The 23,200-nt window shown below is 41.2% G+C and overlaps 1 protein-coding gene across 38 annotated transcripts in view; it reads right to left on the bottom strand.

Moving 5' to 3' along the window:
* Window positions 1-23,200, bottom strand: part of APBB2 (amyloid beta precursor protein binding family B member 2) — a 381,357-nt gene that overhangs the window by 169,660 nt on the left and 188,497 nt on the right. For all 38 annotated transcript variants that reach the window (XM_070263912.1, XM_070263896.1, XM_070263903.1 and 35 more), the window contains one exon: window positions 15,401-16,216. In XM_070263912.1, coding sequence (XP_070120013.1) covers window positions 15,401-16,216 — 816 coding nt within the window. The remainder of the gene's footprint in view (window positions 1-15,400; window positions 16,217-23,200) is intronic.

Here is a 23,200-nt window from a genome sequence, read left to right as displayed (position 1 = left end):
CGTTCTTATCATAAATTAATAAGCTATTTTGGCTGTAATATTTCAGTCTCATGAACTTGATTAATAAGTCCATCCCAAAGAGATGGATCTGCTTTTAGAGCCTAGTTTTGGAGCCTGTCAGCTAGACCACGGTCACAAATGCCACTTGGTAAAGTGTGAAGGGAGTCTTATCTGGCAGAGACCCTCAATGTCAACTTGTGAGTGGAAAAATATGGTTATCTTTCTACATGCGGCCCCTTCATTTTATTATAGAGGAGAAAAAATAAGAGAAATAGAACATGTCATCCTTGTATTTAATAGCTCAATAACTGGTGATTGTCATACCTAGCCATTATTCTAGAAATATGGCTAAATCAAATGGGGAAAAAGAACAGACTGGTTCAAACCATTATCCTATTTCATTGGTTTTTTGGGCAGTGCCCTAATACTACTCAACCTGGTTAAGTCACCCATATTCCCACCCCATCCTTATCCTGTCACTCTTCTAAATCTAAGTATGCTTAAAACAACACACCAAAAGAACACATGAGGGGCTGGCCTGGTGGTGTAGCGGTTAAGTCTACGCACTCTGTTTCAGCAGCCTGGGGTTCACAGGGTCGGATCCCAGGTGCAGACCTACACACCGCTCATCAAACCATGCTGTGGTGGAGTCCCATATACAAAATAGAGGAAGACTGGCACAGATGTTAGCTCAGAGACAATCTTCCTCAAGTAAAAAGAGGAAGACTGACAACAGATGTTAGCTAAGGGCCAATCTTCCTCACCAAACAAAAAAGAGAGAGAGAGCATATGAAAGTCCCAAACACAGTGGAAGAATTTGGTGTCTAAGTAACAAAAATCTGAATCTCCCTGACTTCTCTCAAAGAGCCACAGCTCTAACCTTATGACATTACCCCCTGGCTGTTCCCAATTGTCTCAAACTTACACAACTAAAATCAAAAACATCATCTTTCTCCAAAAACTAGCTCTTCCTCCCAACTTCACTATTTCTGAAAACTAGCATTTTCTTAGTCTTTGAACTGAAAATCTGACATCTTTGATTCTACTCTCTCCCTCACCATCCATATCCAATCAATCACTAAATCCTAGACATTCTTCCTTTCTTCCATTTCAGTTCTATTTTAAAAGCTACTCGTCTCCTCTAGTCCTCATCATCTCAAACAGGTTACTGTGGGACCCTCACCACTGCCTGTCTCCTTTGTCCCTCCAACATATTCCAGCCACCAAGGTCAGACGTACCTTCCTCAAACTCCACCTTACGAATGGCACTCCCTTTTCTCATAACCATCAGTCATTTTTCACTAACAAAAGCAAGTTCAGAATTACGCATTAGCATTCTCCAATCTGGCCTCCACCTGCCTATCTGACTTCCCAAATTACCCTTCACGGACTCTCCTCTCCAATCAAATTGTCCTCACACCTAGAGCAAGAGTTCCCAAAGGAGATTTCAGGAGGACACTGAGGTTGAAATTATTTTCATAATATTAAGATGTTATTTACAGTCTTTTTACTGTGTTGACATTTAACTGATGAGGCGCAAAAAATAATGGATAAAATTGCTGGCATCTCAGCATGAAGCAAGACAATGGCATAAATTATACTGCAATTACTGTATTCCCCAACGCTATATAATCCTCCTAAAAACAATGCCAGTTTCACTCAAGAATAGCCTTGTTGAAGAAGTTAAAATGATTAATTTTATTAAATCTCAACCTTTAAGCATACACTTTTAATGTAAGTAGGCATAAGGCACTTCTGCTGCCTATGGAGGGAGGAGCATAATTTCAAGGAAAACCACATGCAACAAACACTCTATTTACTTGAAAGAATGACTGACAGACAAACTACCATTATTCAAATTTAGGTACTAGGCAGATACTTTCTCAAAAATGAATGAGGTGAGCCTGTCATTTCAAGGAAAACAACTGACAGCATTTGTTGCCAAGGATAAAATGAGAGCTTCTGAGCAAAAATTAGAATTTCAGAAAACCTGTATCCACCACTGTGGGCTTGACAGCTTCCCAATAATTCATGACTTTTCTAACGAGATGGGTGGTGAGATTAATGAACGTAATGTTTTCATATTGTATAAGGAAATGTGTCAACATTTGGAAGATCTCCATAACTCACTGAACCAATATTTTGCAATTCACCAACGCATGATGTTACAAAATTACGTATGGGTAAAACATCCATTTAAAATGCCTGACAGACCAATGTATTTTAATATAACAGAGTACAAAAAAGTTTACTATTGTGGTTTCAGATTCCACATTGTAACTAACCTTTAAGAAACCATCAAGTTTTGGTGTAACATCAAAAAAGAATATCCACAATTACCCGAAAAGGCTATTAAAATATTCCTCTTTGTTCCATCTACATATCTGTATGAGATTGGCCAGATTTTCTTCATCTACTTCAATCAAAACAAAGTAATGAGGGGCCAGCCCCCTGGCTGAGTGGTTAAGTTTGCGTGCTCCACTTCGGCGGCCCGGGGTTTCACCAGTTCGAGTCCTGGCCGCAGAAGTGGCACCGCTCATGAAGCCATGCTGAGACAGCGTCCCACGTGCCACAACTAGAAGGACCCACAACTAAAAATACACAACTATGTACCAGGGGGCTTTGGGGAGAAAAAGGAAAAATAAAATCTTTAAAAACAAAGTAGAGAGACACACTAAAGGTAGAAGCAGATAAAAGAATCTGGCTGCCTTCAATGAAACCATACACTAGAGATGTAACATACAAAATAATATCACTTCTCTCAGTAAATTGCTAGCTTTGAAAAAAATGGTTTTCATAAAATATATTCTTTGTTAACATTAGATTTCTTATTCTTTTTTAAATGAATAACTTTTTTTGACAGCGTAAGGGGGTCCCCAAGACCAAAACATTTGCGAATACTGCCTTAGAGCAATCTCTTCTTTTCCTTTCTTCCAGCTTCTTTCTGTGTACCCACTACTTTACATCTCTAAACGCCATCTTTCAATTCTATCCTCTTCTTGAATCGCATGAAATGCCTTACTTATCTGGAACATCCGTTCTACACACTTGGAAAAAAATCTACCTGCAATCACTACCTATTGTTTGGAGATAAATGTATTCATTCCACATTATTTTATTTATTTATTCTTTTGAGGAAGATTAGCCCTGAGCTAACATCTGCTGCCAATCCTCCTCTTTTTGCTGAGGAAGACTGGCCCTGAGCTAATGTCCATGCCCATCTTCCTCTACTTTATATGTGGGATGCCTACCACAGCATGGCTTGCCAAGCGCTGCCATGTCTGCATCTGGGATCTGAACCAGTGAACCCCAGGCTGCTGAAGCGGAACATGCGCACTTAACTGCTGTGCCACCGTGCCGGCCCCTCACATTATTTTTTTAACACGAGCATGTCCTAGCCACTGCTTATTCTATGTGCTGAGGATCTAGCAGTGAACAAAACTGACTAGACCCCTTTCTCCTACAGCTTGCAGTCCAGTGTCACTATTCAAACTGTGGTTGCGCACCAGAAATATCAACATCACCTAAGGGAGCTTGTTAAAAATATTGAATCTCCACAATTAAAATTTTTTTTTTAATTTTTTAATGCAGAATCTCAGCCGAGACCTACTGAATCAGAATCTGCATCTCCACAAGATAGATCCCCAGGAGATTCTCCTGCACATTATCATTTGAGAAGCAGAGGATTTATGCATCTCCCTAATCACTGTGAACTTCTTGGAGGTAAACTATTACCTTTAATTTGTTGTACTGCTAGTATAAATAATACAATTTACTTGTTATGCTAATCATCCATTCAAACATGAGTACACTGTACGGACTCATTTCTGGGAATTAAAAAAACAACACAAATGCAGAAAAGCCTACATCCCGAAGAAGCTTTCCATTTCACAGTAAAGATAAGACAATGATTATAATGACAGCCAAGATTTCAAAGAACGCTTTCTGTGGACCAGGCATCCAGTCAAGGGCTTTATGTAACAATCTTATAAGGTGGGTACCATTATTGTTCCCACTTCAGAGGTAAGAAACTTGGGGCTCAGAGGTTAGGAAAGTGGTGGAGCTGGGATGAGTCAGCATGTGGTAAATGCCATAAGGGTGTTGAAGAGGCTTAACAGAATCTTGAGGAAGGAGCCTGTGAGTTCCTTTTTCTTTTTTTTTGAGGAAGATTAGCCCTGAGCTAACATCTATGCCCAACTTCCTCTATTTTATATGTGGGAGCCCTGCCACAGCATGGCTTGATAAGCAGGGTGTAGGTCCACACGGGCGGACCCCGGGCCACCGAACCAGAGCATGCGAACTTAACCACTGAGCCATCGGGCCAGCCCCCTGTGAGTTCCTTGAAGGAAAGATTATGCTTCAACCTAGGAATCACCCAGAGCACTAGCTCAGTTCCTTGAACATATTAGGAACTCAGCAGACATTCATCGATTGAAAGTATGTGAGTGGATTACGGTTAACCTATCATCCTTGCTAAAAGTATCCTAAAAACAAACAGCCTAGATTTTACCAATCCAATAACCCTTAACTCCACTAACGATACAATGGACCTGGGGTGAAAGTGCTTCTCTCTGATATATTACATATGGAGTGCATTCTCTGACTTGGGGCTCTTGTTCCATAGTCCCATAGAGAAAAAATAATCAGGAGACACAGGGACAAGATATCAACTAAAAGGTGAACGACACTTGGAAATCCTGAAAGAAGCTGATGCTTATTCTGGAGAAAGAAATTAAGAGCAGGAGGTCATGGAATGTCTCCCGTGTCGATGGTGAGGAAGGGATGAAAGGAAACATTGGTTAAAGGTCCCCCACAGGACATATCCCTGGAGCAGACACAGAAAAGCAAAGTAGAAACTGAACAGTTAGACAATTACTGAGAAATGTCCCTAGAAGCTTCCATCACCAGGTATCTCGTGACCTCCAACCCTTGGACTTCTCTTGCTACACCTCCCGTCAGCCCCTTCCCAAGGTTTGGAGTTAGGGTCATCTCTGTTCTCTCACTTTCTGACAACTCCACGTGGAACTGTGACTATATTTTCTTCTAGAACATTCTGAGAAAAGGTTCTATGGTTCTATTAATATTGCTCTATATGTCTATTAGGGATTAAACAGGCTTTCATGGGCCAGCCATCTTGTATACCTTGTATAACCTTCATATATACTACCATTTATATAAGAAAAAGTGTCCTGGTAACAAACAAACAACAGACCAAGACCAGCTTCCCAAACAAGCCATTTAAAGGATGCAGGTCTACCTTAATAATATCCCAGATGTGCTAATTCAGTTCTACAGGAAGACTTCTTCAAATCACACTGAGGGAGAAAAATAATCAACTAACAATATCGCTAATGATACTAAGGAAGAATACTTGCGAAGATTAAATTCAATCATATTCAAGGGTAAATCTATAAAAAACAAAACAAAAAGAAAAAACTAAAAGCTCGCATACAATAAATATCATCTCCCCTTTTAGGTAGCAACATGAAAGTTCTGGAGTTGAGGTCATCCCATTCTCTCACTTTCCGACCATTCCACATGGAATGCTGACTACATACGATTTTCTAATAGTCAAATGATTCCATTTTTCCAGTCAAATCTGTTCAAATATGAAGCTTTTATTTCACTATTTTGCATCCAAGGGGTCTAACAGAGAAAAGCAATATATAAATTATAAAGGTAATTGGTAACTACCCCTCACATTTATGAAAGCAAATCGGGTATATTAACTGAGTCAGACTCAAGGCAAAAAATTTATGAACCACCCACATCCTAGCTTTTGAAAAGCTAATGTTTTCCCTCTTCTAACCAGATTAACAGATGGAGAACTCCGAGAAGTCATCTAAAGATGTCTTTGGAAATTTCAAGCCTGCTTTGCTTAACAGTTCATGTCACACTCTATAATTCTACCAGAAGGCATGGGACTGAGACTAGGAGGACTATGATTAAAAGAAGTTTGCAGATCCAAGGATGTTGCTACTATGGCATTACACTTGTGTGCAGCTGTAACAGGCAAGACCAACATTAGCCTAGCTCTTTCCACCATAATAGTTCCATGTGTATACGACAGCTGGCTCCATTGACACTTGTGAGCAGGGCTCCATAAGCCCAATGCCTTGAGCAGCAGAGGACAGGCCCCACGTAATGGGCTTCCACTGACTGTTGCCTCTTTGGCATTTGAGCCCAGTGTTGTGAGATTTCTGGATTTACAAGAGAAATGACTCATTTTTATGTAAAAGCTCCCAATTTCTAAGCATTGGTATCAAATTCAAAGTTTTCTAAAACATTGTCTACTGTACAAAACCTGCCTGTGGGTTGTCTGTACACTCCCCAGAACCATCCATTTGTGATCTCTGATGCTTTCTTGGCATCATATTGCCTTTGCATTGCCCTCAGGTTAGAGTCATATCTTTTTCTTTTATATTTGGCATAGCTCATGAGAAAATCCTGTATGTTTGGCAAGGAATGTCTCTCAAAGAGAGGTAAAAAAAACCATTGCTATTACTGATAACCCTGTCTGCCTGTTCTTCAGCTTTGGTCTCCATCTCCATATGCCAAGTGCCCTGAACTATCCCACTCTGCAGGGAGGAACCATCCCGCTAAATGTGAAGATTTACTCTAACTTTATCATGGTTTTCTGCCTTTTCCACACTTATTCCCAATCTCAGTTGGGTTTATGGTTTCAGATTCCCCAGTATCAGGTCCACATCTAAGTTTCCTCACCTCTACAATAAACAATTTGGACAACAGCAACCCCAAACTATCTTGAGGTCCCTTGCAGCATATTCGATTCACTTACCAATTCTCAAATACCTGCAAGTGTTAGTTTTCCTTCTTGAAAAAATTGAATATAATATACTTGCAAATATCGTCTTACATCTCCTCTGTGTTGCATATATTAAGGACTTATCTATTGAAGACATCTTTACTGGGTTGAATACTATTCTCCCCAATTCGTGTACATTCAGAACCCTAGAATGTGACCTTATTTGGAAATAGGGTCTTTGCAGATACAAACAGTTAAAGTGAGGTCATACTGGATTAGGTGGAGCAGGTTCTAAGTCCAATGACTGCTGTCCTTATAAGAAGGCCACAGATTGCAGACACAGACTGCAGTGATGCAGCTACAAGCCAAGGAATGCCAGGCATCGCCAGTAACCACTGGAAGCTTGGAAGAGCCAAGGAAGGAGCCTTCAGAGGGAGCATGACACTGGTGACACCCTGATTCTGGACTTCTAGCCTCTAGAACTGAGAGAATAAATTTGTTGTTTTAAGTCACCAAGTGTGTGGTAACTTGTTGCAGTAGCCCTGAGAAAATAATAAAACATCTAGACATCTTACCCACTTCTTTGTTTGGAAACTTAGGCTGCCCATTATCTGGGGTGGGCTTTATCTTTTCAAACTTACTCAGGCATGGCATGTGCAGAAAGGGACAAAGAACACAGGGACACATTTGAGAAAGCACTCTGCATACAGTGGGGCTTTATCCATGAAGACAGGAAACTGAATGTGAGCTCTCTGAGGTCACAGACTGGTTCTAATTTATTTATGTCTCAGGCACCTAGCACAGTACACAGAATAGACTGTTAAAAAAAAGGATTGGCAAGTCTATGTATATGTGAATTAACAAATTAAAGGATGAATGGATGAACTAATGAACAACAGCATGATGAATAAATTCACACACTCTCGGACTGCTGTTAACTCACATGGATAATACTGCTCAGCGTAATCATGGTAAAGTTCCAGATCCATTTCAAATCCCCCTAGGTGTAGATAAGTTCAAGCTTGCTGACTATGTGGATGTTTCTGTAGCCTCTTGACTTTTAAAACCATAAATCTCTCTATGTATTTATTAACTTAAGGCTCTTTTGTGAGGATAATGAATCTGGGCAGATAGTTCATGATGAAATTTGGCCAGAAAATTTCCAAAAGTGGCCGGTTATATTTTTGTCTCTATGATCCCACTGAGTCACAATCTCAGTGGCTACATGCCCTCCTCCAAGGGAACAAGGGATCACCAGCACTTCTGAAAGACTTGATGCGAGGCTACTAAAGGACTCCCTCCAGTCGCTTCCTAGGCAGCCACTCTCTTCCACACCACCCTCTTCTCTGAAGCTAAACATCTCGCCAAACCGGGAACTAAAATTTTTGCTTTCAATATGCCAGTAAAGCAGAGAGAAGAGTAGGGAAGAAATCATTGATTAAACTTCTTCAGGGATTAATAAAAAAGAAAAGAAAGAGATTCCTTACTTTTCAACAGCTTTCAGGGGCAATGATCTCCCCAGATCTCCATCCATTGAAAGTCTATTCAGTCTCCAGCACAGATAACTTCAAGTGCCTGAACTTCCTCACCTCAACCAAGTGAAATTTCTTCTTCCTCTGAGCACCCTCTACCCCCCAGGACTCCAGCCTCTCACAGCTCCTTCCTGGTTCCATGTTGAACATCTACTGTCTTGCGCTCATTACCAGACTGTCAGACTTTGGCAGCCAGTCATTTCGTTGGATTCACCCTCTTGTTCCCTGAACTACTTAATATACTTTATAACGGGAGGCAAAAAAAACCATCTTGAAAATTCAACTGGATATATTTTTTTTGTCTAGAACTTTCTAAAAATACTGAATTAAGCAAAATCATTTTCTTCCTTAAGTTCATGGGGTGAGATGAGAAATATTTTTATACATCTTACCCCCCCAGGTGCTAAAAGCTAATTTAGAAATCATACCTTCCACCCTAGAACACAGTGTGTCCGAGCTATTTTGGAAACATCTCACATCTGTCTTCTTGAATTCCTCCTGTCACATCAGGGAACTCTCAGCTGAGAGGACAAGACAGGAAGGATAGTGAATCACTAAAGGGTGCTTAAAAGATTAAAATTAATTCAGCAGGCAAACTAACTGAAAACCGAGCCTTGCCTATATGCTAGAATTTTTTTGCATGTGTGTGAAGAAGATTGGCCCTCAGCTAACATCTGTTGCCAATCTTCCTCTTTTTGCTTGAGGAAGATGAACCCTGAGCTAACAACTATGCCAATCTTCCTTGAAGCGGAACGCACCAAACTTAACCACTATGCCACCAGGCGGGCCCCTAGCATTTTTGTTTTTAAGGGATGGGAGCTTTTTAAAAGCAACTTAAAAATCATTTATGGTTAAAATTACCAAAAACCATTTGACATAAAATAAACATTTAGAAGTTTTAAAAAGTGTTAATAATACAAACTTATCCAAAGCTCTAATACTCCTAAGCTAGCGAAGATCAGAAATGAGAAGTGCTGCCAATTGTGTTGACATAATTAGGTTTGTGACTTGGCTTTCACCCTCACCAACTAGCCAGCTTGAAAAAGAATTCCACTTTGCTTGCCTGATGACTGGAAACCAATCAATTTAAGACAAGAAAGGATTCAAACTCTAGAGCAACAGGGATCAACCCGCAATGTAAGGCAAAGTGTGAAGGCAACTGAAACCAAAACAGCCCTTTTCCTTGGCATTGCCTTTCTGGACTTAGAGACCTATAGAGTCAATACAAAGAATGTTTGTGGTAGCCTAGGATATAAATAAGAATCATCCTATCCAGGTGCTCTAAACAATTATTTTACACAAGTTACGCCTACTTTTTCTATTTCTATCAGTGAACTGACGTAGCAAACCTCAGAGAGCACAAGTTTGTGGTCCAGCTCCATCTATCCAACCAGCAAACAGATACCATTAATGTACTGTGTGGAGAGGGTCACACCCACACATAATGAAGACTTGGCTCCTGCCTTCATGGAGCCCTAAGTCTAAATGGAAACTGCTGAGAAGGTTACAAACCACTGAGAGGAACATGAAGACAGGGACCTGGAAACATTTTTTGGGGGGGAAAGAGAAAAGACTTTCAACAGCTCAGAGGTTCTCAAAAGGTTTCACAGAGGAGATGATGTTAGAACTAAATCTCAATTGCTCAATAGGAAAAGAAAGGTCCTCTGAAATCTAATTTTCCATTTTCCAGGTTCTCAAGGTAACTACCACACACACCCAGTTGAAGTGCAGCCTCTGGGGCCACATTCCCATAACCCAAGACTATGGTAAGGTAGGAAACCACTGGACGCTGTGTCCAAAGACCTCGGTTCAAGTTCCAGTATGGCCACCTGAGTGGCAGAAAGTATCATAAACAAGACCTGACACACAGTAGGCACACAGAATTTCACTGCGCCTTCTCCAATAACTGGTTATTCAGCCTCACCTTTTACGAGGCAACATCATCAATTAAGTTATAAAATAAACCCAATATCAAAAGCAGACATTGATGAAGATATAACATCAAATGATCTACTCAATACATCAGGGCCATTCTGGGATATACAAATGGCCTCCATTTTTATTCAATTAATCATTACTATTTACTAAGTTTACTTGCTATATTTCAGGCAGTGACAACACAGAGATGAAGACAAATCAATCCCTGCCCTTAGGGTATAGAAAGTCCTTACTAAAATCAGAGTTCAAAATACAGGTAATTCATAATTAAGAGAGAAGTCAACTTTTATATGGTACTGCTGTACTGATAACGATGATCACTAATAAGAATAAGCAATAAGCAATAATAAGTGATATGATGATTACTACTAATAATAATCAATAAATAATAATATTAAGCTCTTGCTATATGCCAGACACTGTTCCAAGAGCTCTTCAAACATGCTCTGACTTAATCCTCACAATAGGTGTATGCCAAAACCCTACTATCACTCCCATTTTACAGAGGAGAGGCTATGTAAACTGCCTCCATGTAACAGAGCTGGGATTTGAACTCAGGAAGTGGACTCACTCTCAATGATAAGTTAATGAAGCATCAGGCCCATTGCCACATCATCTGGATTTGGTTTTCTCTGTGCATATCCTGCCTTTGTGCACGTTAGTAATGAACCTAACTTTGAAATAGCTATTCCACAAGATCCACTCGTTTCATACTCTGTATCTTCATTTTTAGTAAACTCCACATTAAACGTAAGCTACACGTTGGTGCCAACAAGGTACTGAAAGCTGTACCCAGATGGCATCAAAATGTCGTGTCCTTCTAAAGTTTCCATGAAGCAGACCTAAAACACGGAGAGATTAACAGAGAGACCACACACAATCTGATCAACTTGTATTCATCTGAGCCATTCTGCGTCCCTGGGGCCACTGAGGGAACTGTATCTCTGGGAAAACCCTAACTAGATTAAAAGTTCACTTCCAAGTGCCAAAATGATGCAACTCTTTCTTTTTGAATTGGGGTCAAGACACTCATTTTAACTTTTCTAAACTCCTGAGAAACTTAGTAATTTCACAGATGCTCTTCTTTTTTCTGATAGGCTTTTGTGTTCTCAAAGGACAGACTCCACAGGAGGAACATATCGTATACATGATTGATTGTGCAAAAAAAGTTACTAACATGCTGGAGGGGGCCATTCAGGAAGAAATGGAAATAGGAAGTAGTCAATCTCTGGGTTAGGCAATGCATTTTATCTTATAAATAGCATTCTAACTTGGAAAGGATGCCCCTAAGGTAGAAATGAGTCTGTCCTATTTTTCTAGGCTCCCCAAAGCACAGTCTACAACGCAAAGATAATTGTATCATGATTTAGTCATAAACACCCACCACTGTGATGAGTATTTACTTAACACAGTAAATAAGCAAATATATACACTTTTTATATATGTACTATGGCACTGCAGACTAGTATCTTACAAAATATTTGCTCTTATTTTTTCTTTTCTTTCAATAGGATTCATGTTTATGATACAAACGTGTACACTATATAAGACATACATAATAAACACTGATCTTACCACTAGAAGTGAAACATACAATATTCCATTTAAACTGATTGTGATCACTGTAAAAACTCTCAGTATGTTTCATCAGAAAGATGAAATCAAAAGAAATACCAATACTGAATAATCGCTTATTTTATTTTACTAATTTATGCAGCGGTCACTACTTGAAACTACCTGGATGTATCATCATGAAGTAAAGTGGCTTCTTTTCAATAGGAGTTCACAACTGGCTGTGAGGAAACTCTAAAAGAATTCCCAAATATTATTAATATTAATATTTTGAGACACTGCAGCATGCTGAAACAGGTACAGAGATCCCAAAGTGACCATGTGAAGATAGCAAAGGTTTGGCTTCCAGTATGTTTTTGAAAAACTCAACCTCACTGCTTTAGGGTCATAGCTAACACACTCTTTCAAGCATATTTGATCAAAACATCTATTCTTAGAGACCCATTAAGGGCCGTCACCATATTGTCATCCTTACTTTAAAATTCAGAGGTCTTCACAATCAACTTTAAGGGGCCAGCCCCATGGCCAACTGGCTAAGTTCGCATGCTCTGCTGCAGTGGCCCAACGTTTCACCAGTTTGGATCCTGGGCATGGACATGGTGCTGCTCATCAGGCCATGCTGAGGTGGCATCCCACATGCGACAACTAGAAGAATCCACAACTAAAAATATACAACTATGTACCGGGGAGCTTTGGGGAGAAAAAGGAAAAATAAAATCTTTAAAAAAGAAAAATCAACTTTAAGAGAGAAAGAGCAACATATCCCCTCAACATGTCAGGCAACTAATCCAGTTCCCATCACGTGCCAAGCCCTGTAATGGGTTCTGTAGAAAAATCCAAAAGAAAGTGATGCCAGCAAATGAGTGGTGAACAGAGAGGACCTGGAAAGGATTCCTGGAGAGGGTCGCAGTGGATGGAGTGGAGTGCACATTTTCACCTTGAACTTCACACTCTCCACAGGCCCTTACTGACACCAACACACAATAAGCAAAGAGGCTATGGACAGAGATAACCTAAATACTCAGCAGCGAGGGAATGGCTAAATAAATCATGGAGCTTGAATCTGTGGAGCAGCCTGCCTAACACTTAAAAAGCCCGAGGCCGAAAAATGGTACATCCTGATATGGACTGCTCTATAAAATATACACTTAAGTGGAAAAAGCAAAGCATTCATAAAAAAACATAATGTGAGTAATTTTTCCCTATTTTAACTTTTTACTGGGGAAAATTTTAAACGTACAAAATTAGAGAGGACAGAATAATGAACCCTCATATACTCACCTTTAATAATGACCAACTTATGGGCAATTTTGTTTCTGTTTTTTATCCCCTCCCCAGTTATTTTGGAGAAAATCCCCAACACAGTATTATTTATATTAGTTTTATTATGTTATGTTATCTATATTATACTATTATATATATTGGAATACTAGTATACATCTCTAAAAAGAATTCTTTTTTTTCTTTTTTTTGAGGAAGATTAGCTCTGAGCTAACATCTGCTGCCAATCCTCCTCTTTTTGTGAGGATGCTAGCCCTGAGCTAACACCCGTGCCCATCTTCCTCTACTTTATATGTGCGATGCCTGCCACAGCAATGGCTTGACAAGCAGTGCCATGTTTGCACCCGAGATCCGAACCGGTGAACCCCAGGACACCGAAGTGGAACGTGCGAACTTAACTGCTGCGCCACCCGGCCGGCCCCAAGAATTCTTAAACTATATCATTATCTGGGGCCAGCCCCATGGCCAAGTGGTTAAGTCTGTGTGCTCCACTTCGGTGGCCCAGGGTTTCACCAGTCCGAATCCTGGGCACGGACATGGCACCGCTCATCAGGCCGTGCTGAGGTGGTATCCCACATGCCACAACTAGAAGGACACACAACTAAAAATACACAACTATACACCAGGGGCCTTTGGGGAGAAAAAGGAAAAATAAAATATTTTAAAAAATAAAAAAAAATTAAAAAATATATATCATTATCATAAAATTTGGGTAAATTTTAAAATTTATTACAAATGTGGGTGTATGCCTAAAATTTTTTATGCAAGGAAATAATTTGGAAAAAAAAAACAAACGCAGTGGCCCTCATTGGGAAAAGAGGCTAGAGCAAGGAACAAGGGAGATTTTACTGTTCATTTAATACCTTTCAGTAAAATTTAAAATATAACTACACAGAAAGCATCGTGCCTGGAAGAGCAGCAGAAAGGCGGCCACGACCAGGGGAAGACAGCAAGGCCCTAGGTGAGGGCACTGAAAACAGGAGGCAAAGCCTGGATGCGAGGTACTCAAGGAGTCCTTTATGTAGATTCAAACACTAGCAGACAACAGTGTCCATCAGCTACAGGATATGAATTCTGTAAACGGGTAAAAAGTAATGTAGAGTTGTGAACGCAGTGACATTGCTAAACATAATGATGATTTTAATCATGTGTGGGTCCAGACATTTATAAGATGAAATGGACTCATCTCAGCCTTCCTACTGCCATATCCAGCCACAGCAGGCTGATGAAATCTATCCCTTAAAGAACTGCAATTTTAAAGGGCACTTCAAAAACACTTCTTTTTTTTTTTTTATAGACAAGTTAATGTCTGAACTTTCTCCCTCTCATTTCCTTATGTGTAGGCCTTATAATTTCTCTCCCTTATAGGTTAGAAAAATGCTATTTCCTTCGCTGGTGGTTCTATCTGTTTTGTTATATCCGTATCCCGTTAACAGAGCCCTGGGACCCACTAGGGTAGCTGCAGGGTGACGCTAAAGAAATAAGCCTTTGTGAGTATGAGGTTACATTGAATTCACATCCACAAGTTCTCCACATCATTTAATCTTATGGTCAGTATAATAGGGACTATGAGAAGATGAGGTTAAAAGCAGCTGATTTTTAGGATCCTGTTCATTTCTGTCACAATTTTGACTCCTCTGACGAATCCAAAGACGTTATGAATACAGACAAAAGTCAAGAAAGAGTGGTCTCAATTAGACTAGTTAAAATCCTAAACTTCTGAATATATTTTAACAGAAACACCACTTTCTCACTTTCAAATATCACTTAAACGACGCTAATAACATCTTCTGCAGTAAAGGTCAAAAAGGAAATGTCTTTAATGAATAGACTTTGAACTTTTTGAACTTTTAACTTTTCATTAGCTTGAGCATAAATAAGTTCTTCTGAGAACTTTAAAATAGTTGGTTCTCTTAATCGGGTTATATCCTGCCCCACCGAAACTGTATTTCTTCTATTACTTTACTTAACAAAACTAAATATTTCTAGATAGTATCTAGAAATAGTTCACTGGCAGTATAATTTCTAAATAGATAATCTTTTACTGTACTTAACACCAGGGAACTATTTCTTTTACAAGAACGCTTACCAGAACAAACAACTGATGTATGAACCAAAATGAAACTAACCTAAAATATCGGAGAGGAATCTAACAATATTTTCTACGCAAATTGCCCAATTTTACCTCAAGAGGCTCACGTTCTTCTCTGGCTGAAAATGGATTTTTTTGGCCAGTCTAGAGATTTAGTCCATCAATAATTAAAAACACCAAAGAAAGTGCCACCTTCAGCTACACTTTTCGCAGGGGTACCTGTTTCGTCTGGGGAGCTGGGTGAGGCGCTGTCTTGGGACAGTGTCGTCCAGCTGGACTCCTCATCGCTTGGTGCCAGGTTCTGGATCCGGTGTAGCGCGCAATCAGTTTTGGCCCCTGTTTTAGGATGATCCTTCTTGGTCTCCGGGCTGGATGACACTGTGGCTATATGGCCATCTTCAGGACTGAACTGGGGTTTGCTTGGTTTCTGCAGCAGCAAATCGCCATTCCCAATGATGGTGGAGGCCTGGCCCTGGCCTGGCTGGGACTTCTCTTCCACAACCCTATGCTGGTTGCCTAAGTTCTGCTCTAGTTCTCTGGTTGAGGTTTCCAGGTCTGCATAGTAATCTAGGAAGCTCTTGGTTCTCCTGGGTGGGGAGGGTAAAATTTCACAGCCCGAGGAGTCCTGCGGGTGGGGCTCTTTACCCTCTAACTTCTCAGAAGTTATGTTGATGACTGCAGTGGGACTGACATTTTTGTTGGGGTCCTGCTGCCCTTGTTCTGCAGCCTTCCGGAGCTGGTTCTCCCCATTTTTCACCAGCTTGATGTTGGCAGAGCCATTTCCCAGCAGGGGCTGGGCCGCTGGATCCGACAGGCCCATTGCCGCCTGGATATTAGTTAGTGCATATTTTTTCCTGCATTTGGGGGGTGTGCTGTTCTTGGTTTCTGTGTGTTTTATTTCGGCATTCAACAGTTCATTGTGGGAGGAACGGAGATTAAGGGTATTTGGTGGTGTGGCCGGGCTGTTCCGATTCGCGACGTCTGTGGGTCCGCTGCTGGCCATAAACACTGGCAAAGTGTCTACACCTGAGTCAGCTGGAAAAAAAACAAAACTGGTCGTTAGATGCCTGCCATGATGAAACTACTTAGCATACAGAAAATGGAAAGCAGTATTGTTTCTGTTGCATATGTTCTTGCAGAATTGACTCCTCTTCCTCTTTATTTTCACTGTTTGCTCACGTATTAAATAGGAGCAAATAAAAGGCTTAATGCGGAGACACAAAAGCCAGTTTACAGAAAAGCTAAGTGGTCTGACAGTCCAAATTTTACTTAGGATAAAAATATCTCTCCTTTGCATACATATAAAAGCATTTTCTTCTGGTAGCTGGTCTTCATTTATCACACCCTTGAAAATCATCCTCTTTCTAAACATTTACACCACATTTCTACTCTGTAGTTCCCTCAGGCAACAAAAAAGGTGCTCAAAAATCCTCTGGGGCTCCAGCCTTCTTAATTAACCTAAAAGGTCACTGTTCAGTGATGTCCCATAGGTCCAGGGTAATTTTTTTCAACTACGTTTAGAAATTGTATTCTGAATGCCTGGAAAAATCAAACCTCCATTAGAGTTTGCTAACCTCTTTGTGAACATTTTTGACCTGGGCTTAGTGTTCATAGCAAACAGAGATTCTGGAAAGATGGCTCAACTGCTCGAGAACATACACACACACACAAAACCATTACTAGTACTGTAGCGTTGAGCCTTTGGTGACAGACGTGTTAGAGCCCCCAAAGGGATCTGAGTATATTCCACTGAATTAAAACACAGACTCAGCTGTCTGCAGTCACCACGTGCTCTCGCAGAGCTCCTGGGAAACTATCTGACAGTAACATTTATCTCAAATATTGTCCGCACCTTCAGTGATTTATTCCATGTGTCTTGCTAGGAAGAAAAAAAGGCTTCTCAGACTAGAAGGGAATAAAACTCATCAGCAAGAATTCCTAAGGTTTCACATTTGTCAGTCTATGAGGAATGACTTCTTTCTTATCTGATCCTTTGCCCTCCACAGACCTCTGTGAGTGCTACACCAGCAGGAGTTGAACCAAAGCACAGCTCCTAACATTCCTAAAATTGTATTGTGACAACTCCCTCTTCCTCCCCCAGGCAAAACAGGGCCCTCCACAGCAGAGGAGGGCAAGCCTTTCCCTCTGGGAGCTTAGAGGTATCTCTTTCTAGAATCAAATACTCAGGATGGGCTATTTTAGAAAAGAGTCACCCACTCATCCTAGAGTCTGGGTGCTTCTGGGAAGCTAAGCAACATCTGTACACTCTAGGCAGTGTCCATATTTATAACAGAATGACCACATGGCCCAGAGAGACAGTTAAGTGACGTAACCCAAGTGCTTAGACCTGGGGCCCCATTCTTTAGAATGATTATTTATAAGGATTCCTGCTTACCCAGCACCCCACCTCAACACTTGGGCTTCATTTTATAGGAATAGAGAATCCAGTGCCTTTCTCCCTTTTAAACAATACTCTGATGACTAAATTTTTTAAAAATGTTTCCACTGTTCTGGCCATTACTACCTTTCTATGGCAAACATAAGTTTCAATTTATAACCTCACTCAAGAGTAGCATTTGATATGAGAAGGGCCCAACCCGAACCCACCTGAAGTGTTCCCTGAGACACACCGCCATAACAGACACACAAGAGAAAATGATATTTAGACTCGAGTATTTCGAGTGACATTATTATGAGAAAGACGGAAATCTGCTGGCTTTTTAAAGATTTTATTTCTCCTTTTTCCCCTCAAAGCCCCCTGGTACATAGTTGTGCATTTTTAGTTGTGGGTCCTTCTAGCTGTAGCATGTGGGACACCGCCTCAGCATGGCCTGATGAGTGGTGCCATGTCTGTGCCCAGGATTCGAACCAGCAAAACCCTGGGACACCGAAGCAGAGCGCGAGAGCTTAACCGCTCAACCACAGGGCCAGCCCCTCTGCTGGCTTTTTAAAAAGCATAGCAAAAAATTTCTATTAGGCTATTTTATGATGCTAGGTACTATATTCTAACAACATTATTAGGGAAAAATTTTTATTTTCTTTGTTTATAACCATAACATTTTCAGAAAGAATACCATCAAAATTTCTAGGTGATTTAATATTTAAGTAGCTTTTATATCCTGGATGTGACGGATGGAAACTTTTAGCCATGTTTTCATCAGCCTTTTGGATCCCATTGCCCTCCCGATGCCCTCTGTAACTCTTCTGCTGGCTAGAAATCGTCAGAGGAGGTGTGGGAGAGTTAAGTTAGAACGATAGGACCATCCTAACCAAAACAGCTCTGTATACACTGATTTTATAGATCAAAGCCTGAACACAGTTTGAATGTGTCTTAGATATTAAATGATGGTATCATCTGGAAGCAAAATGAAAGGTTCAGACCTAGAATGAAGGCAGCCAGGTTAATCCTATGAAGTATGTAGTTGTCTCTAGGAGTTAATACATTGGTTAGGCAGTCACTTGGGCTCAAAATGAAGTAGGTAGCAGTTAGCAAATTCCTAGAAAGACCAAGGCTGCAGGAAGGAGGCCCCCCAAAATGGGAGGCAGTGCCCATGAGGAGGAGAGCACACACCTCAGAATCACGGAGAAGGCGCAAGCCCCTCCATGCTACTTATTGCTAAGGGATCTAGGACACCAGAACTTCCGCTTCCTTGTCTGAAAAATGGGGACAATAATAGTTCCTGGTTGTTGTGAGGATTAAAATGAGAAACGTCCACAGAGAGTTTAGCATAGTCCACAACACTCAATGTGCGCAACCCCCACTCCTTTTTATCCAAGTGACAGAGCAGAGGGCTGCCCCCCGGGGCCCCAAATTAACCACCCTATTTGGCCTGAGTGACAGAAATGGTCTTTGCAGAGACACACAGAGAGTAAACAGACTAACAAGAAGGGATAAAGAAGTTGGGTCTAGAAGGGTTTAATTATGAGGAACCCCCCCCCCCCCCCACCGACATTGCTCAAGTTTAAGGGGAAGGAGGTTTATGTTTCTTTTTCAAAGAAAAGAAAATCTTATCACATCTCTTTAAACTTTCTAATATTTAGCTGTTTTCTTTGGAGTCAAAAAGAATAAGTCCAAACTCCTTGACAAAACAGACAACTTACTTAAACCCCCCATTTCTTTGCTGTAAATGGGGATAATAATAGTATCAACTCCTCACTGAGCTTTGTTGAGGCCTACAAGAGATGACTGCCAAGCATTTAACCTAACGGCTGGCATACAGGAAGAGCTCAACACGTGTTAGGGATTATTATTATCTCACGGCTCCCTCCTTCCCCACACGCTTTTGTCTCTGACCACCATCTCTCAGGCCACTGTTTATTAAGCACTTTCTTCTTGTCAAGCCCTGTGCTGGGAACAGGGAAATCAAGACACACAGGGTCCCATCTGCTAAGTGCTTTCAGCCTTGTGGAAGACAAACACATAATAATAAGGTGATAGAAATCAACCAGGGTGGGAGTGGGGCAAAGGAGCAAGTGGTCTCCCCACCTCAGGATGGAGATGGTCTGAAGGTAAGATTACCATCTGGGGAGTCTGAGCAAATCAAGACATGAAGGGAGAGGTGTTACAGAGGGAGGGATGGGGCAGAGAGCCCCACAAGACATGCTCCAAGAGTTTGGACTTGACCCTGAGACAGAGAAGAAGATCAAGTACTTCAACAGCAGCATGAAGAATGAATCAGAGGCTGAAGTGTGGGTGTGAGTGGGTGTTGTATTCATTCATGTGTTGGGGGAAGAGAGCATCTTTCCTCCAGCATATTCTCCAAGAAGGAGATGACTATGATGAAAAGACATTAAAGAAGCAATCTAACTTAGGCAGTTAAAACATCAGGGGTTGTCAGGCAAAGAGTGGAATGAGGTGGATAGATGGTGTCTCTGTAACCGAAGAGGCTGGCTGGCCCAACTTCATGCTCCCCCTGTCTGTCTGGTGTTAGAGCCTGACTCTACCATTCACCAAAGGGAAGCAAAACCCAAGCATGGAGACCAGCTGAGAGGCTACTGCAATAGTCCAGTCAAGACAGCAGGGCAAGGAAAGGTAGGCATAGAAACTTAGGTATGGAGGGAAAGTCTTTCTCTCTCACTGCCATAGTTCCAGCTCTGGTCATTCATCTCTTAACCAGGGCATGAAGATGAGGTCTCCCTCAGCCACCTGGATTTAGAGGTGCGGACTGAAAAGAGCCTGGTGAAGCGTGTGATTGGGAGAATATTGGTGACTTCTGTCATGTCAGCTTCAGGAGAATGGCACAGGTGGGCAGAGTGACCTTTGAGGAGCTTCACTATGAACAAAGCCAGGAGAGAGAGAAGAGGAGCTGGAGGAGGAGCTGGGAAGGATAATGGGAAGGAATTTTTGCTTTTTAAAGATGAGAGTCTTAGCCATGTTCTACTGGATATATGCTGGAAAAGCAGAAGCCAGGAGAGAGGGGGAAAGCAGAAACATTTAAGAGGGAAAGACCAATAAGGCCAAATCCAGGTGCTGAGAGGGCGGGAGGGACCACAGCAGATATGGAAGAGCCAGCCTTGCCCAAGACTAAAGAAACTTCTTCACGAGAGAAGCAAGGAGAGGGACTAAGGATGGGGCAGGCGCCTCTGTCACTGCAGTGACACAAAACCGAGGAAAAGCAAAACTGAGAGTCTCAGTGTTCTCTATGAAAATACAGTCTTCCCCTGAAGGGAAGCACTTAGGGGAACATGAGGAGACGGACAAAGTTTAGAAATAGTCACAGGGGAGAAACACAGAGTTAGTGACTTTTTTTTTATTTTGAAGTTTCATGGAATAAAAAATAGACTCGCACATCAATGGAACAGAATAGAGAGCCCAGAAATAAACCCACAAATATAAACTCAATTAACTTACGACAAAGGAGCCAAGAATACATAATGGGGAAAGGACAGTCTCTTCAATAAATGGTTCTGGGGAAAACGGGACAGCCACACACAAAACGATGAAACTGGACCACTACCTCACACCACACACAAAAAATTAACTCAAAATGGATTAAACACTTGACTTAAGACCTGAAACCATAAAACTCCTAGAAGAAAACATAGGGCGTGAGCTCCTTGCCACAGGTCTTAACAACGGTTTTTTGGATTTGACACCAAAAGCAAAGGCAATAAAAGCAAAAACAAACAAGTGGGATTACATCAAACCAAAAAGCTTTTACATAGCAAAGGAGACCAACAACAAAATGAAAAGGCAACCTACCAAATGGGAGAAAAGAAATAGTCCCAGTTTGGGATGTGATTAAGGTGTCAGGGGAGGGGACGTGAACAGATGAGGAATGCACTCTGGGATCTGGCCTGGGGAGGGCAGGGAATGGGGTCCGGAGGATGGTGAAGAGCTGGAAGAAAAGGAACAAGCCAAGGGATCGGAGGTCTCTGCCAGGTCAGGGAACAGGTGTGACAGGAACAAGGAAATGTTCTCAACGCAGCTGCACGCATCGCTTAGGGAGTTTTAAAAAGCAGAAGCCTAGGCCCCACCCCTCAAGATACCCCCAAAGCTTCTGAAATCAATTATTCTGGGACCGGGCCCAGGCAGGGTCGTAAAATGTTCTCTAGGTGATTTCAACATGTGCCTGAGACTGGAAACCAGTGGAATAAGGAAGTGAGAGGTTTGGAAGAAGAAGATGATAGGTATCTGAGCTAACTGTTTCAGAGGCACTTGGAATACTCTGATCAAGCATTCCATGTTCCTTGTCCTTGTACATATTCTCAGCATCCTTTCCTCCTGTCTGGCAAATTTCTACTTCTCCTTCAAGATTCAAGGTAGAGGTCACCTATTTGTGAAGCCTTCTCTTGCCCCTCCAGGCAGACTCCAGAGCTCCTTCTACACTCCCAAACCTTCATAAACACATCCCTATTATAGCATCATTCACTTTGCTTTGCTTTTAACCTGCTGGGGTTTTCCACTAGATTGTGGCCTCCAGCAACCAGCACAGCAGCCTAGCACACCATAGGTACTCAATAAACGTTTGTGGAATAAATCACTTAATAAAATGAAAAACACAAGCATTTCATTAACATCTCAAGAAATGTTTACATAAAAGTCTAGGTAGAATTATTGAGTTTCTTATTAAAGACTGAAAGGAGATCACCTTTACTGCCTAAATAGTTAAGTCAACAGGAAATTCATTTTCCTTTCTTTGAAAATGCTAATGAGATCAGAAAGGGAAAGGGTAATCAGTGGTCAGTTATCTCAGCTTTTATCCCATGTAGCATCTGAACAGTTTAAAATAAAATCCCTTAATATACTGTCTAGACCAATTTATTTTGCTCCTCAGTCTCAGCTCAAGAAAATTCTTGCTCAATTCTGCCATAATGCCCTAAAGAAGACTATTTAAAAGTCAAAGACATACATTTTGCCACCCAGAGCAGAATGGTGCAGTACTTCACTGCCAAATAGGATTTCTCATCACCTGTAATCCTATCAGGATTTTCCATGCTGTGGTCTGAACAGCACTGGAGGCCCAGCAAAGGTGCTGGCGCACACCACACACGTGCTCCTGTCACTCATAGGACCCCTCCACCCAATTCTGGGCCTTTCTCTCTTGCTCATTTCCTCATATTTACCATCTGCATCATCAGTAACAATGAATAGAAGAGAATTAAGTAGAATGGAAAATAGCAACACAATAATATAAAAAATGATGGAGAAAAATTAATGTTCTATGGATATAAAAATGAAAGGAAAACTATCTTCCTCTTCTACCCTAGGACCACTCCTCCCCCCCAACCCCACATTGTAATTTCTCTAATCTACATGTAGGACATCGTAGTCTGCTTTCGGCACTACTAAAGCTACACTGAGACTCGAAAGTTGGCGCATTTAAGCTGGTTCCATTTATCTTAGCCTCACATGATTTTACTATAGATTCTAGATCAAAGACCATTTGGTCTAATACTCCCTATAAACTTGGGGGGTGGGGGAAGTTAAATCCACAGACACATGGGCTTGACTCTGAATGAGAATTTATGGCATTGTCATCCTGCCAGTTTCCCATGCTAGAAACTTGGAATAGCCCT

This window comes from Equus caballus, chromosome 3, assembly GCF_041296265.1.
Source record: "Equus caballus isolate H_3958 breed thoroughbred chromosome 3, TB-T2T, whole genome shotgun sequence".
Taxonomy (NCBI): Eukaryota; Metazoa; Chordata; class Mammalia; order Perissodactyla; family Equidae; genus Equus; species Equus caballus.
Note: the sequence above shows the minus strand (reverse complement) of the source record. Positions and strands in the feature narration are given on the sequence as shown.